The following is a 17,456-nucleotide window of genomic DNA, read 5'->3' as shown; positions in this document are numbered from 1 at the left end:
GACGTTCCTTGTGGACCTGGAGGAGCACGCACCAGGACTTCGATTAGCATATGCTAATGAGCTCCCAGCTTAGTCAGTCGGGCACCTCGGCCACCAGCAATAAACAGCAGGATTATGGGTTATGCGACGTGGGAATGGAGTGGAAAATATAGCCGCTTGATTTTAACTCCTGTTCTGCCCAGTTCCCGCCAGGCGGAGGGAGTTTAAATTCTCTCTATCTGTACTCTATAGGTATGTACAGCTTTGGAGAGCCCCAATTACTTCTGAAATATTGGCAACTATTTAAGTTTTATTTTACATATGTTCGTTACAGGGACATTTTCTGAATTTAGATTATGCCAGAACTTAGACATTTAAAAATTTGGGGCCAATTCTGAAGATTCAGTTAAAATACGCCTGCCTCTTGAGGATATCTTGCAGTTTGTGTTGTTCTGTATTTCGGCAGCTGTGCAATCTGAGTGATTGACAGCACTGCACTGTACTTCATAACTTTAAGGAGTTAACTTTCCAGCCATCTTAAACATAAAGAAAAATGACTGATCCAAACTTACAACATTCACTTCTGTTGAGTTTGTAAAAAGCTTGTATTGAACAATCTGTCTGCCACTTCCTCTAGGTTACACCAATTCTCTGAGGCTATCATTCATTCTCACTCAGTCCCTGGATCAGGGTCCCTGACGACCTTGTGATGACATACATACAGATGTCCCTAAATGAGTGATTGGTTGACTATAGGTGCTTCAATGTGGCACTAATATATTTTAAGCATTCTGCAAATGTTGGAAGCTCGCACTCTGATGATGAAGCCCCATGCTTCTCTGATTGATTAGTATCACCAAGCTACTTTTTTCCTAGATCTACCTAAACATGCAATATTGATTTTGTGGATAATGGTATCAGCAGTCACACCTACACAGCAGAATAAAAATAACATCAAGAGAAATTAGTCATGATTGTGGAATTTTTCTGGAAGCACTTTTTCCAGCCAACGTTCTCTCTTCTCCCTTCCACCCCACCTCACCAGTAGGTGTTAATGCTATACTAAGGATCGGATCCATAGACATTGGGTGATCTCCATTACCTAGGCCAAACCTCCACTATTCATGTATGAGTCCTGACAGGAAATCTTAACAGGCTTTATCACCGTGAAAAAGATCAAAGCTGAGCCTGATTCTGTCCTCCACTGATGTCCATGTTTGCACACTTCCGTCAGGGGTTGCTGGATTGCAATCAGGAGCAGGAACCCTGGTAGCTGATTCATATTTCCCCTTCTTAACCCACCAAGCTGCGATCAGCTGATTGAGCGCAGACGAGGGATTGAAGCTATGATCTTCCTGTTCCATGTGGCTCAGCCACGCACTGGATAAACTCAGTGAATTTTGTATGTGGAATCTTTATAGTTAGGTATTCATCTTTGGCTGTTTTTAATTCCAGGTTGAAGTTGCTGGAAACATTACAAATGTACTATTGAAAAACCTGACCTCACTGACAAAGTACGTGATTACTGTGCGTTCTATTTATGATACTGGGTCCTCTGTGCCTGTTACCATCACAGCTGAAACATGTATGTATTTTCATATCTAGCATTGATTTTGCTTATAATTTCTTGATTTAAAAATAACCAGTTATAATTGAATAAAGGTAATATTCTGAGTGTTTTTATTCTTAGTCAAGGTTCCATCTCCATCAGATCTGAAAGTCACTGAATTTACAGGCACCAATTTAACGATTACATGGAAACATGCAGCCAGCGATGTCGTTCTGTATAAAATAAAATGGATTCCACTTAGCGGAGGAAAATTAAAAGAGGTCTGTGTTACACATTTAGCCAATTAATTTGTTATGACTGTCTTTATAGTTAGTAATATATGAAGGGATACTGTATACTAGGATAAGGGGTAAGCCATTTAGGACCGAGATGAGGAGAAACTTCTTCACTCAGAGTTGTGAACCTGTGGAATTCTCTACCACAGAAAGTTGTTGGGGCCAGTTCATTAGATATTTTCAAAAGGAGTTAGATGTGGCCCTTACGGCTAAAGGGATCAAGGGGTATGAAGAGAAAGCAGGAATGGGGTACTGAAGTTGCATGATCAGCAATGATCATATTGAATGGTGGTGCAAGCTCGAAGGGTCGAATGGCCTACTGCTGCACCTATTTTCTATGTTTCTATACTAAAACAGTGCAGCTTTGAATGCATTTAGATAGTATTTTGTTTGTTAAACGATGTTCCTTTTTTACCTTCTTTCCATTGATCATTGCATGGAGCAGCAGTGGCAGAAGTTCAGGTGGCTGACCCAAAGGGTTGAACTGATAGCTGATAATTCTAGCATTGGACACATTGAAGGGCATCTGAGTTCCTATTTAATTCAAGGAAGAATCTGAATGAAATGAAGAGAATTGAGATATCTAGTAGCCTCTGCTGCAGAGCAGAAAAGAACTAGGAAAGGATTGTGGCCTTGAAATTACTCTGTGGGACAATAATACAGTATAATTTGAGGCCTTCTCCTTCTGCAGGCAAAGACTTCACTGAGAGCCAGAGCTAATGTCTGTCAAGGGGGGAAAAACAATAATTTTTCAACAGCCAGCCAGAGAACACTGGTTCCCTCATTCTCTTTTAGAGCAAGGGGAAAAAGAGGCAAACAACTATTTTTCTGTAGTGGGTTCCATGTTAATGTTATTTAAAACTTGAATAGTTTGTGAAAGAATGGGATAGAAGGAAATGGGCACAAATAGAAGATGACAAAATCTCCCTTATGGATTGGCAAATGTCCCTGAAACCTGGAACGTAACTCCCTATTGCTGTCGAATAAAAATAGAAAGTCAATATTTATTTGTTGAACCGCAAGTTCTACATATATACGTCATTATCTTGCATTAAAAACAGTTTACCCATTTTAACAATCTATTTTATACTGCGGTGAGAGGGCGCAAGCCAAATTTCCATAAAAAGTTGTGTGCCCTGACTCGAAGTAACTGGTCCAAATTCGACAAGAGTTACACTTTCTCGGCATTCAGCTGGGGCCTCGCTGATTGTTTTATTTTCTTTGTTTATTCAGACTTCTTTACCAATTCTCTGTCCTTTTACCTCTTTTTTCACTTGAGATATTCTTTCCTGTTTTTATTCTATTCTTCTGCAAATGTAATTTGTTTTTTAAAAAATGTTTCTGTCATTTCATCCAATCCACTGCACAAACACTGGGGGCTGGCTCCCAGAATCCAAATGAAAAGACCAATTTAAAGGCCCTGAAAAGAAAACATTCAGCACTTGTAAGATTAATCAGTTAGCCAATGTACATAAAGCAAAATTGTTGCGGTTGTTATATTAGTCACATTTACCTAAAGCATTCATTACCATCCTGTACTGTTCTGAATAAATAAGTTAAATTTCTGCGTTTTGGAACTAATCAATATTAATTTCTATTGAATATCTTCTACTAATCGCTAATAAGTAAGGGTAACACATATAAATCTCTGTCTTGTTAAAAGGAGAAAAATTGCAGATACTGGAAAAGTGAAGTAAAATTTGAAAATGTTGGTAATGTATAGCAGAACTGTCAGCATCTGTAAATAGAATTTTTGAGGAACGGCCATGCCCAAAATGTTTAACTGTCTTTTCTTTCTTCATGAGCTGACAAGTCTGCTTTAAATATGTGTCTTATTACTTTGCTTACAGCTCGATATCAAAGGGATCATGGACACAGCGGTGTTGCAGGGTCTGGACAAGAACATAGAATATCAAGTGTCGCTGTCTGCACTATATAATGACACAGCCAAAAGCAATGCCATTGTTCTGCGCTATAACACATGTAGGTGATTTGCTTTAAAGAGGTAGCATTCAATACCTTAAAACAGGCATTAATATTTTTGCATTGGTTGAAATGAACATTGCTGTCGGCACTAAATCATTAGCTTTGGATCTCTTTACAGTGCGGAGGGAGGGAGAGAGAAAACAGGGAATTATAGACCGGTCAGCCTGACATCGGTAGTGGGTAAAATGATGGAATCAATTATTAAGGATGTCATAGCAGTGCATTTGGAAAGAGGTGACATGATAGGTCCAAGTCAGCATGGATTTGTGAAAGGGAAATCATGCTTGACAAATCTTCTGGAATTTTTTGAGGATGTTTCCAGTAGAGTGGATAAGGGAGAACCAGTTGATGTGGTATATTTGGACTTTCAGAAGGCGTTCGACAAGGTCCCACACAAGAGATTGATGTGCAAAGTTAGAGCACATGGGATTGGGGGTAGTGTACTGACATGGATTGAGAACTGGTTGTCAGACAGGAAGCAAAGAGTAGGAGTAAATGGGTACTTTTCAGAATGGCAGGCAGTGACTAGTGGGGTACCGCAAGGTTCTGTGCTGGGGCCCCAGCTGTTTACACTGTACATTAATGATTTAGATGAGGGGATTAAATGTAGTATCTCCAAATTTGCGGATGACACTAAGTTGGGTGGCAGTGTGAGCTGCGAGGAGGATGCTGTGAGGCTGCAGAGCGACTTGGATAGGTTAGGTGAGTGGGCAAATGCATGGCAGATGAAGTATAATGTGGATAAATGTGAGGTTATCCACTTTGGTGGTAAAAACAGAGAGACAGACTATTATCTGAATGGTGACAGATTAGGAAAAGGGGAGGTGCAAAGAGACCTGGGTGTCATGGTACATCAGTCATTGAAGGTTGGCATGCAGGTGCAGCAGGCGGTTAAGAAAGCAAATGGCATGTTGGCCTTCATAGCAAGGGGATTTGAGTACAGGGGCAGGGAGGTGTTGCTACAGTTGTACAGGGCATTGGTGAGGCCACACCTGGAGTATTGTGTACAGTTTTGGTCTCCTAACCTGAGGAAGGACATTCTTGCTATCGAGGGAGTGCAGCGAAGGTTCACCAGACTGATTCCCGGGATGGAGGGACTGACCTATCAAGAAAGACTGGATCAACTGGGCTTGTATTCACTGGAGTTCAGAAGAATGAGAGGGGACCTCATAGAAACATATAAAATTCTGACGGGGTTAGACAGGTTAGATGCAGGAAGAATGTTCCCAATGTTGGGGAAGTCCAGAACCAGGGGTCACAGTCTAAGGATAAGGGGTAAGCCATGTAGGACCGAGATGCGGAGGAACTTCTTCACCCAGAGAGTGGTGAACCTGTGGAATTCTCTACCACAGAAAGTTGTTGAGGCCAATTCACTAAATATATTCAAAAAGGAGTTAGATGAGGTCCTTACTGCTAGGGGGATCAAGGGGTATGGCGAGAAAGCAGGAATGGGGTACTGAAGTTGAATGTTCAGCCATGAACTCATTGAATGGCGGTGCAGGCTAGAAGGGCCGAATGGCCTACTCCTGCACCTATTTTCTATGTTTCTATGTTTCTATGGAAGGACCTCAGGCTGGCATTTGGATAATTTTAGCTACATGCCGTTAATGTAAAACATCCCATTTAAAAATTAGCTATGAAAAGCTTTTGATGGTCTGAGGTTGTGAAAACCACGATATAAATTCAACTTTGTTCTTTCTGAAAATAATTTTAAAATCCCCTGATTGCCAGGATGGTCCAAATGCTGCTCTTGTTCATCAGAATTTTCAAACTGGCATCCCCGAGGTTATCAGCTTTCTGTATTTGTTGACTTACTAACACATTGGGGTCGATTTTAACCCCTAGTGGGTTTTGTGTAGGCAGGGACTGGGTCAAGTGGAAAACATTCTTGCATGACTGAGTTTGCTAATAATCTCTCTCATCCAGAACCTTATAAAATGCCTTCTGGAAGTCCATTTAGACAACACCCCTATTTACTTTTGATGAGCACTAACATCAGAAAACTAAAGGAAAATGCTCCTGATTTTTTTAAAGCAGGTACCCCACTAGTGCTTTATGCTAGTAAGCTGTGCAGGTTTAGTTGGTTTACTTCCAGGAGTGCCCCTGCACACACCTGCAGGTCCCTAATCCTTGGCTATTGCTAAACGCTCTGAATTTAGATAAATGGGATTTGTGCTTATGAGAGTGTGCACTTTATATCGGGCAAGCAGAAACTCTGCCTGTGTGGATTTCTCAGACGCTTTGTTTTGGAGACTCTTAACTGGAGTGTGAAACACTGATCTGATTAAATAAACAACTGTAAAACTACTTTTGATTTGACAAAAATTGGCAACTTAATCAGAGAGGTTATAATAATGGCTGCTGTGGAAAATTAACAAATAGTTAATAGCTGAAATGAAGTTGAGGTTACGGCACCTTATTGGGTAAAAGTAAAGTAACCTTTACTTTGCATCTGTCTGTGATAAACCTGATGTGGATGGAAAAAGTGCCGAAAGTTCTCTAGTCCCAAGCACTGATGTTCATCTCCCCTGCTTCCCCCTCCTAAAAATTAAAAAACGATGTTTGTAAAAAACAGAAGGCTACTAATGTTATTGTTAATGATTTGTATTTATTTGGTTTTCTATAAGGACACTAACTAACCTTCAGATCTCACTTAAAAGTGGGTTGAAATTAACTTAAAATTATAAATTATGGACATCTATTACTAAATAATTTTGCTGTTTGTGTATTATTGCTTGCACATGACAGAAAGTTAGTAAACCATGGGATATGACCCAAATCTCATGGGAGCTGAACTGATAACAAGCGATGAAGCTGTGCATGAATTATGATCAACACTATATGGGCTAGAAATTGGTCTTTTGACGATAGTGGTATTTTTACGGCATTTTTCACCAAAAATACCATTATAAATACCGCTATTTTTTAAAGGGGTAAAATTGGCAACAAAATGTGCACGAAGGTAAAAATCGGCATTGCCTGAGGATTTGCAGTGGAAACTGCGATCCTCGCAAACTTTAGTCCGAGGCCGATTACCGTTAAAAAGACAGGCCCTGGGAGGGGGGAAAACACGCACAAAAAAATTCCACAAAACAAAAATTCAAAAATCACAAAACATTTACAAGACCCTTAACCATCTAATCGCTGCAAAATAATTTGCAAAATAAAATCTTTAACTTACCTTTATTGCGGGTCTTCATACTTTCCACTGTTTCTGGGGCTTCAACGCAGGCTTTTCTCGGGAGGTTTTTTGCACCCAGAATATGGGTACGATAGCGCTTTTTTGGGCGTTACACGACCGCAGTCTGTTTTTCTGCGGTAATTCAAAACTGTCGGCGCACAACTTTGGCCAATTTAGGTGAACACCTTTTACCATCAAAAAAGGTTAAATATCGCCGAAAAAAACGGGTACAAGGCTGGCCAATTTCTAGCCCTGTAAGTGTGATATTGACTGCATCGTACAGCTCTTCATCACATATCCTATGTTTGGGCTTTGATAGGATAAAATATAAATGTGAATTTTAAATAAGAACTACATTTAGCACAGATTGTTATTGTGAATTGTTTTTTAGTCCCCTGTCCTCAGTTGCCAACTCTTTCAATTGTGAAATCAACTCCATGGACTTTGGGAAAAAATTAACGTAAAAATATTATGACACTAGTTTTGCCTTTATTTTACAAATTGTTTTTAATTTATTGCTCTATACCATTTCTTGTTTTAGTTTCCAGAGATCCTCCAACAAACCTCCTCGTAGAGGCCAAGACACCGACCAGCCTCCAAATCAGTTGGAATCATCCAAGTGCAAACGTTCAGCATTACAAGATATCACATATGACTGTTAAAGGTGATCATGCTGAAGAGACGGTAAGTGATATTTATACTGTACATCATAATGTCATTTCTATATCTTAGAAATTGCCTACATTATAGCCCTATTATTGGAAGTTAATTTTCCTTTCAAAACTTGAGGGGAGAAATTCAGTATCGCCCCGTTTTGGGGCGGTAACAGTCGGGAAGCGCGAGATGGAGCACCAGGCGCTGAAGTCTCGGCCCTCTCGAGAACATTGGGTTACCGCCCCGGAAGGAAATGGAGCGTTAAATCAAACGCTCCATTTCCATCCTGGGGTGCTAACAGGGCGGATGCCTCAGTTGCGCTCTGGGATGCACAGCGCTGCCGTGTCCAAGGGGTCCTCCCCTCACTTAAAAGGGAATGGCCCACGCTGCCGACTCTGCAAATGACCACCAGGGAGCGGGGGTGCCACCCGATCAGCTCGGTACTCGAGCAGAGTGCTGGGCTGAGCGATTGCGGCCAGGATCACGCAAAGAAACTGGATCAGGAGCGGCAACAAGAAGGTATGTTTTTTTTCACTCGGCCACCATCTCTTTAATTTTCACCCTGGTAGTGGCCATCCGAGACACGTCCCCTGCAGCTATCGGTGTTATCGCCCGGCACTGCTGCAGAGGGCGAAAGTCAATTTTGGGGCCGCGGCGTTAAAGGAGCGATGAGCATGCCAATGACATCGCGATCTCCGGGTGCAGGAGAATGCGTGCAAAGCCTGGCGCTAAATGCCCGCCCAATATATCAGGAACAGTGCTGCGCCCGGTCGTTAACTCATTTGTGCCCTGTTAGCGCTAACGGGAGGTGCAAATGCGCCCAATTTCTCCCCCTTATTTTCCTGAAACTAAAAGCATTACATTTAAAATAAGAAATGGTAGGACAAAATGTTTTAAATATTTATCTGTCACGGACAATATATTAATTATTGCTATTAATGCCTCTTATTGACAGAATTATAAAGGCGAATCTCTTCAGCGACTAATAAGCAAATCTTTAGATACATTTCTCTATGCGTAATTGGATTTTTTTGAATACTAGTGGATTGCCATGCTTAATCGGAAGCTATTTGGTAACACGGACCCTCTAAACCCTCAGTCAACAGGACAGCCCTCTCCCTTTTTCTCTTTCTATCTTTTTTTCTCGTTCCTTTGTTTCTCTTTTTCTGTCTCTCTCACCTTTCTTCTCTTCTCACTTCCTTTCCCTCTCTCCCCTTCTTTCTTTAATTTTCTCTCATTTTCTCTTTCCCATAAAAAAGATTTCTCTCTCTGGGTCCTCCCACAAAAGTGTTTTTCTTTCTCTCTTCACTCTCTAACAGGATTTTGCTTTCTCTTCTCCCTTCCCCATAAAGGATCTTTCTTTTTCTCCATCCACCACAACCTGATTTCCTTCTCCATTCTCCTCCCTATCACCAGTCTTTTTCCATTTCCTTTCCTGTCCAACAACAGCTGTGTTTCTGTTTATATCTCCCTTTCCAGTTTTCTGTCTCCCTGTGTCTTTCCGCACTAGTTGTTCCCTGAACTTCGGAACTAAATAAACTCAGGAGTTCTTTCACCAATGACGGACTCCTCCATTGGGGCTGTTAAAAGAAAAGTATTCCTTTGCAAATGCATTGGAGCCCATGCCACATACTGGAATTATAGTCGGGGGCCCTTACATTGGACCTCAGAATTTACAAAGAGCAGCCATGTGGCAAATTGATATACTGGGCTGAAGGGTGAATTCAAAGTCCAGGATGTTCATATTATCTGTGGAAGGAGAGAAAAGAAGCCATGTTTATGGGTCTGTGTTTTTTTTGTAACTGCTTTTGAGATTATGGTGCAATAAATGTTATTTTTAGGTGTATATAGATGAGTGGCTACGAAATCTTCAAAGCAGTTGTGACTCAGATTTTTGATTCTTGGAATGTGACTGGTTAAAATTCTTTTTTGGTGAAATGTAATTGAGGTGAAAGTTGAAGTTTGGGAAGAAATCTTTTGCATAATATGCTGAAAAACAAAAGTCAAAAGTAACCAATTTTAAAGGAGAAAAACTAACTCAACCAAAAAGGAAGAATAATATTGAGACATGACAGTTACAACATAGATGACAGATATACCCGTTTTTATTATTATGGGCTGCTGGAGAGTGTTTTGCTGATTTTTAACTTTTTTGGGTAACTTTCGCTGAGCTGTACACGGAGAATTATTCTGTTAAAGGATTGCCTTCCTGATATTGTTGGAACATGGGTATTCTGTTTGGTATGCCTTTGGGGCTGTGACAAGAGAAATATAATGGCTATGGCAGCAGCAGTAAGGTAGACTGCAGAGGGCTGCACAGGCAGCTGGAAGATGGCAAAAGACGAAAGGCGGTGGAGGCTTAACACCATGAGGGTGGACAGCATTATGGAGGAGCAGTGTGTCAGGTAGCCTTGGTTTTCCAGGGAGGCAGAGACTGAGCTCTGCCACCTGCTCAATCAAGACTTGCAGCCCTGTACCAGGGCATCCACAACACTGCCTGTAGCTGTGACGGCCACTGTGGCCCTTAACTTTTATGCATTGGGTTCCTTTCAACACTCAGCGGGCGACATCAGTAACATCTCTCAGTTTGCTGTGCACATTGCAGTCAAGGAGGTCACAGATGCACAGTTTGCTCGGCACCAGGAGTTCATCACCTTCCAAATGGATGCTGCCAAGCTGGAGGTGAGGCTTTTATGAGAGTTGCTGGATTTACTCAGCTGCAGGGGATTATTGGCAGCACCCACGTGACCTTGCAAGCTCCCATGTCGGACCAAGCCCAATATTACAACTGGAAAGGATTCTATTCCTCAAATGAGCACTTGTGCTTGCTTGGGCAAGGTTGCGAGATACTGGATCTTCTGGAGGTATGTCCTCCTCTTCCTCCGGGCTCACTGCATCCGCTAGAGCTTTAGCATCTGTAAGATAAGGGAGAAGGTTTTGCAGTCAGGGGTAAACAGAGTCAGATGAGTGACTGCTAAATGCTGCAGCCTTTTTTCATGCATAGTGTGTGAGGGTGAGATTTCAGTGAGAACGGAAAGAGGGTGAAATACCATGAGAGATCCACTAGTATCTTTTAAAAGCACACTATTGTGTATTGAACATTTGGAGTGGAATAGCACACGTCTATAACAGAATCTATATGATTTTCCATCCATTAATTTCAAAGGAAAGAACATTAGGTGGGTTCTGTTATCGTCATTCTCCCAGACGGATTTTTCTTCCTAAATGATGCTTAATATCCAGATGGAAAAGACAAAAATCTATCCCACTAAGTTTGCTGCCATGTCTCCAAATTTTGGGTATTCTGGATCGCTTATGTAATGTTATTATAGGTTGGTAAGAAGAATAATGAGCTGCACCAGTTGAATTGTTCCTCGATAACCAACCACCTTATATTTCTGTTCACCCTGGTGATTATTGGAAAAAAAATCAAAACAAAATAGCATGTGTTTAGAAGATATACTAGTAGATCTCTCATGGTATTGCTCACAGTAAGCCAAATGATGCATTGGTTTTTAAGGACATAGAGCTAGAAATTCGGTTCACGGCAATAATTGTATTTTTTCGGCAAAATTACCGTTATCGCAACGCTATCGCTATGAGGCCATAAATTCAAGGTTTAATTTGCACAGAGGTAAAAATTGGCATTGCATGAGGATTCGTGGCGCAAACTGCGATCCTCGCCAACTGTAGTCAGGGGCCAATACCACTGAGAGTTGGGCCTTGGTAGGGCAGAAAAACACCTAAAAATAAATTGGATAAAACAAACAAAAAAATTTCACACAACATTTACAAGACACTTATCTAGCGAATCGCTGCAAAATAATTAAAAAATAGAAACTTTAACATACCATTTTTGCAGGTCTTCGTACTTACCGCTGATTCAAGGGCTGCAAAGAGCTTTTTCCGTCGGTCTCTTTCGCCCAAAAAACGGGTGCGCACAGAGCCAAATTTTTGGCAAAAGTGATATTTCGAGTCGCAAAACGTCTCTGAATTTTCCGCCAACCGTGTTTTCGCCAAAAAAGATGAAATAGTATCAAAAAAAAACCCGGTCATAAAATTGCCGAATTTCTAGCCCTATATGATATTTACCATTTAATACAAAACGTATTAATTGTTCTGCTGATATGCTGGAGCTGTGTTTAACTTGGTCTCTTCTTTAAGGCCACAAAGCCTAATTGCTGTATTCTGCAGTCAAACGGTTCATTGCTGTCGGTAAGAGAAGTTTGTAGATTAGTGGCTGATTGTAAATTCCTGGCTCCAGGTGAGAACCAACCAGGAGGAAATGACTGACGTTCTCAGTTTTTATTATACTAGGAAGTGTGGCATGACACAACATTTTATATATTGATTTATTTGAAGGTTTTAAATAAATGAGTGTAGCAAATAGTTTTCAAGTTTTACCCTATTCATTCTCACTTTAAAATCATGTCAGTTGAACCTGAAATTAAAATCTGATTCAACCTGAATTTTAGGTATTATTTTTAACTCTAATTTTAAATCTTAATTGAAAAAAACACAGCTCAGTATATCTGCCCTGTGCACAAGTTATTTTGATTGCTGTAGTTTAACAGTGTGGTTGTGATACCAGAAAAGTCAGCATTGATTTTTTATCTGCTGAGACTTTAAAATATGATTAAATTAAAACATTCGGATTGCGTATTACATAAAGTACACATTATTGGAACATCTTAATTAGATATGAAGTAGTTTAACAGTTTTCAACTACAATTAACACACACCAAGCAATAGGATGATGTTTGATTTAATTTAATTTTATTTCTAAATGAGCAATGCCTGAACATTTGTTAAATGGAAGTTTTCTAATATTCCAGATCACACCTGTTAAGAGAAACAGCATAATAATACAGCCACTAATCTCCGACACGGTGTATGAGGTGACAGTTACTGCTGTCTATGCTTCAGGTGATGAGGCCAGTATATCCGGGGAGGGCAAAACCAGTAAGTATAATGATGTCAAGTTGCATTTCATAAATCCCCTCACTATTTTGGACACGATGATTTCAATTTAAGCAAGAGCACAGTAAAGTATGTGCTGGGGAATGTAATCTAAATGGCAACCTGTTGATCACTTCTTTCAAAATAATAATAGGTTGTCAAGGCAAGAGATTTAAGAGCCATTTTCCAGAAAATAGAGGTGCAGTTTCTATTTGTCTTTGTGTTTTGTTCAAATCCACATCTCAGCCATTTTCAGAACCCTTTTGCTGATTCTGAAACAGTCACATTCTTAAAGATGCTTTTATATTTCAGTGCTGGTTTTGGTGCTGCTGTATCAGCCTTTCGGTGCTGTGCTCACACATTTGCACTTCCACCTGGTGCAATTGTCCATCAGATGCCAGACAGAAGCAGAAAGGATAAATCTGGCAGAAGTTTATAAGATTCACAGAATATGGATGCCCTGAAAATACACCGTGGAATAGAAACATAGAAACATAATAAATAGGTGCAGGAGTAGGCCATTCGGCCCGTCGAGCCTGCACCACCATTCAATAAGATCATGGCTCATCATTCCCTCAGTACCCCTTTCCTGCTTTCTCTCCATACCCCTTGATCCCCTTAGCCGTAAGGGCCATATCTAACTCCCTCTTGAATATATCCAATGAACTGGCATCAACAACTCTCTGCGGCAGGGAATTCCACAGGTTAACAACTCTCTGAGTGAAGAGGATTCTCCTCATCCCAGTCATAAATGTCCTACCCCTTATCCTAAGACTGTGTTCCCTGGTTCTGGACTCCCCCAACATCGGGAACATTCTTCCCGCATCTAACCTGTCCCGTCCTGTCAGAATCTTATATGTTTCTATGAGATCCCCTCTCATCCTTCTAAATGCCAATGTATAAAGGCCCAGTTGATCCAGTCTCTCCTCATATGTCAGTCCTGCCATCCCGAGAATCAGTCTGGTGAACCTTCGCTGTACTCCCTCAATAGTAAGAACGTCCTTCCTCAGATTAGGAGACCAAAACTGAACACTATTCCAGGTGAGGCCTCACCCAAGGCCCTGTACAACTGCAGTAAGACCTTCCTGCTCCTATACTCAAACCCCCTAGCTATGAAGGCCAACATATCATTTGCCACCTTCACCGCCTGCTGTATCTGTATGCCAACTTTCAATGACTGATGACACCCAGGTCTCGTTGCACCTCCCCTTTTCCTAATCTGCTGCCATTTACATAATCTGTCTTCGCGTTTTTGCCCCCAAAATGGATAACCTCACATTTATCCATATTATACCGCATCTGCCATGCATTTGCCCACTCACCTAACCTGTCCAAGTCACCCTGCAGCCTCCTAGCGTCCCCCTCACAGCTCACACCGTCACCCAGTTTAGTGTCACCTGCAAACTTGGAGATATTACACTCAATTCCTTCATCCAAATCATTGGATACTAACATAGGGACACCTGGCAGATTTCTCTTAAATTCCTCTCTCTGGAAGTATTCACCCATCTATTTTAAATGGATTAGCCCCTCAGCTAAAAGAGCAGAGAAAGAAATTTCAGATGAATGCATTAGTATCCCACAGTAAAGTTTCAAGCCTGGTTCCCCACTGCCAGTACAGCAAGAGGAGTCAGAATATCTGTGTCACTATCAGTGAGGGAACTTCTGTTGCTATTTGATTAAATGTAAAATGTCTATAAAATTATTCGCTACAACTGTTTAATTATATGAATGACCTAAGAATGTAGTGTTCACATTATAGCCATTAACATTAGGAGAAGCAGAAAGAGCCACAACTAAAAACTGACATGTTAAATGTTAAATATATTCTTCTGGGAGAAATCATTAGGCTGTGGAAGAAAAATGTATTTTAATTCAAGAAGAGTAGTTAAAACCTTGTGACATATAATACTGCAGCATTCATGATAAATATATGATTATCACCTTTACCAGTTTTATTTCTTAATGAGCAACTATACATGCCACTTGGTGCTATATTAAGCTTTTCCCCCTGCAGTGCCATTTGCTCCACCAACTAACCTACGTATCTCAGAAGTCTGGTACAATCACTTTCGGGTGACATGGGATAAAGCTGAGACACAACCTATGGGATACGCTGTGATTTATCAGACAGCTTCTGGTAAGTGTAGATTTCACTTTGATTTGTGGAAGGGTTACATCAAGAGTTAGGATTTCTCCTTGAATTAAGGGTTAGGATTGAATGTTCAGTCAGAAAATTCTGAATGGAATCTCACCAACAGCATACCTATCTGAAATTATTAATGAATCTGTATTAATGATGCTTCTGATTCTAAAAAGTTATATTTAGAATCACTTCACTTTTCAAGATCTTTTATTCCTAAAAATCTGAGGATCTTGCACTTGAATATTGGCACCCACAGTCTTTTAGGAGAATTACAGACTTCCATCACCCTAGTATGAAAAACTGCTTCCTGATTTATTCCTGAATGGCTTAGCTTTAATTTTAAGATTGTGTCCCCTTGATTTGTATTCCCCAACAGAGGAAATAGCTTCTGTGTCTACATCATCAAATACTTTATCATTTTAAACACCTCAATTAGATCACCCCTCAACATTCTAAACTCAAGAGAAATACAAGCCCAGTTTATGCAACCAGTCATCATAATTTAACCCTGGAATAATTCTGGTGAATCTGCGCTGCAGCCTATCCTATATCTTTCCTGAGGTGTGGTGCCCAAAACTGAATGCAGCACTCCAGATGGGGTTTGATCAAGACTCAGTATAACTGAAGCATACCTTCCTCCCCCTTGCATTTCAGCCCCCTTGAGATAAAGGCCATCATTCCATTAGTCATTTGATGATTATTTTACAAAAGCAAAATACTACAGATGATGGAAATCTGAAATAAAAACAGAAAATGCTGGAAATATTCAGCAACATCTGTGGAGAGAGAAACCGAGTTAACGTTTCAACTCGATGTTTTGTCAGAATATTTTTTGCACCTGTGTAGTAGATATTAGTGATATTGGGCTACCTGGACACCAAAATCCCTTTGCATGAGACCAATAATAACTATAGGTAATCACTTCTATGACTATTTATTTCAGTTATCCATATTAACAGAGGGAAATGTTTAAAAGACTTAAAATTATGTCCCATATAAAGAAGGGACAGACTGGAAAATCATCCATTTGAACTTTTACAGTACTCTTATTTCAAAACTAGAGGCTACTCCAAGTCTTAATGATCCTGTATTTTGTTCAATCAGATTTATTTGTTTGTTGGTTCAATTAAGATTTATAATTTGAAATTTGTTCTTTGTGTCATCTCCAATAATCAACTTGGCTTCTGTGCAAAGACCTGCCAAACACACTAAATTATTCTTCAGTATTGTTTCTCTGTAGGTTGCAAATGAGAAGAATTATAGGCTTTCTCTTGCTTGCAGGTCAAGCTTTGGACGTAATGACTGGAGAGGATGCAGACTCAATAGTCATTAAGAACTTGCAGAATGGCCTGGAATACAATGTCAAAGCACTTGCAGTCTATCCAAATGGCAACAGTAGTATAGTTGAAGGAAAAGCTACAACATGTAAGTTCCTATGGCTTGAATACAGGAGAGATTGTAGCTGGGAAGAAATTACAAAGTTATAATAATCAAGGGGTTCTAAATCTATAAGGTGTCAATTTGTCTCAGCCAGTGGCACTCTTAAGTTAGAAGGTTCAAAAACTGTTCCAAAACTTGAGCACATTGTCTAGGTCAGCAGATCAGTGGAGTACTGACAGAGTGTTGCATTGTCAAAGATGAGATGTTCAACTAAAGCCTTCTCTGCCTGTTCAGGTGGAAGTTAAAGGACAAATTTCAAAAACTTGAGGTAAAATTTATATATTTTAAAACTATGTGTGTACATGTGTTACGTATGCAATAAAGGTACAAACTGAGTACTGTTTCACTGAACAAGGTATAACCTTGTTTCTGCTTTATTATGGCCCAAAGTGCCTGACTCACAAAATGGCTGGCCTTTTATACCAGAGCAGCACCATGTGCGTGCTGCTCAGTGGCCTCCAACAATGACACCATCTGGTGGCTACAAACAGCATGTACATACATGACAACATACATGCATGATTGTGACAGTGAGCAAAGCAGAAAAAAGTAACGCCCAGGTATTAACTCGAACGGTAGTTGTGCACCAGTGTCTGGTGGGTGTTCTCCTGATCTACGGAGAAGAGCAGGTTAGAATGGGGACCTGCAGGGAAACAGCAGAACCATGACAGATAAGTACCAACAGCTATTTTAACTGCCAAACCGTTAAGGTTAAAATTGCCCTTTAAGTGTTCAAATGAAATGGAATTGAAAACAGCTTCATATTGAAATTAAACTTGGAGTATAAATCAGATGTCAAGGTCAGCACTGACTCCACAGAGTGGTAGTACCTCCTACAGGGAGTCACTCTCTGCTTCACCAGTGTCAGGTTGGGTCTTACACTCACAGGCATTACACTTACACTGAAATGCAGCATCGTTGTGAAGCCTAGCTTCTTTGCACTGATGTTACAATTGGACTGTGAATGCAGCTGTAGCTCTTTACAGTACACCTATCTCCTAGTTTCATCAATTGACTTTTTGTTTAGCATTAATTTTCATTTGCTTTTAATATCCAGCTCACAGTTGTACAACATCTTGGTGGAGGATTATTTAAAAGTATTCAGTTGCTGCAATAAGTTCAGCCACTGAGGCATTGCGCCAAATTTTTCAACTTTGATGCTTCAAAATAAAAGAAAAGTTCAGGACAATCAGAGTTGGTGACACAGTGGGATCGCCACATCACAGATTGAATCATAATGTACCCTCTGCTTAGAACACATAGGGG

The 17,456-nt window shown here is 40.4% G+C and overlaps 1 protein-coding gene across 1 annotated transcript in view; it reads left to right on the top strand.

Annotated features, from left to right (window-relative positions):
• The window catches only part of LOC139277543 (collagen alpha-1(XIV) chain-like), a 216,192-nt gene that overhangs the window by 106,102 nt on the left and 92,634 nt on the right, over window positions 1-17,456 (top strand). The window contains exons 16-22 of the mRNA XM_070896129.1: window positions 1,435-1,564; window positions 1,670-1,809; window positions 3,675-3,807; window positions 7,533-7,675; window positions 12,481-12,607; window positions 14,622-14,744; window positions 16,032-16,175. Coding sequence (XP_070752230.1) covers window positions 1,435-1,564; window positions 1,670-1,809; window positions 3,675-3,807; window positions 7,533-7,675; window positions 12,481-12,607; window positions 14,622-14,744; window positions 16,032-16,175 — 940 coding nt within the window. The remainder of the gene's footprint in view (window positions 1-1,434; window positions 1,565-1,669; window positions 1,810-3,674; window positions 3,808-7,532; window positions 7,676-12,480; window positions 12,608-14,621; window positions 14,745-16,031; window positions 16,176-17,456) is intronic.

This window comes from Pristiophorus japonicus, chromosome 12 (genome assembly GCF_044704955.1).
Source record: "Pristiophorus japonicus isolate sPriJap1 chromosome 12, sPriJap1.hap1, whole genome shotgun sequence".
Taxonomy (NCBI): domain Eukaryota; kingdom Metazoa; phylum Chordata; class Chondrichthyes; family Pristiophoridae; genus Pristiophorus; species Pristiophorus japonicus.
Note: the sequence above shows the minus strand (reverse complement) of the source record. Positions and strands in the feature narration are given on the sequence as shown.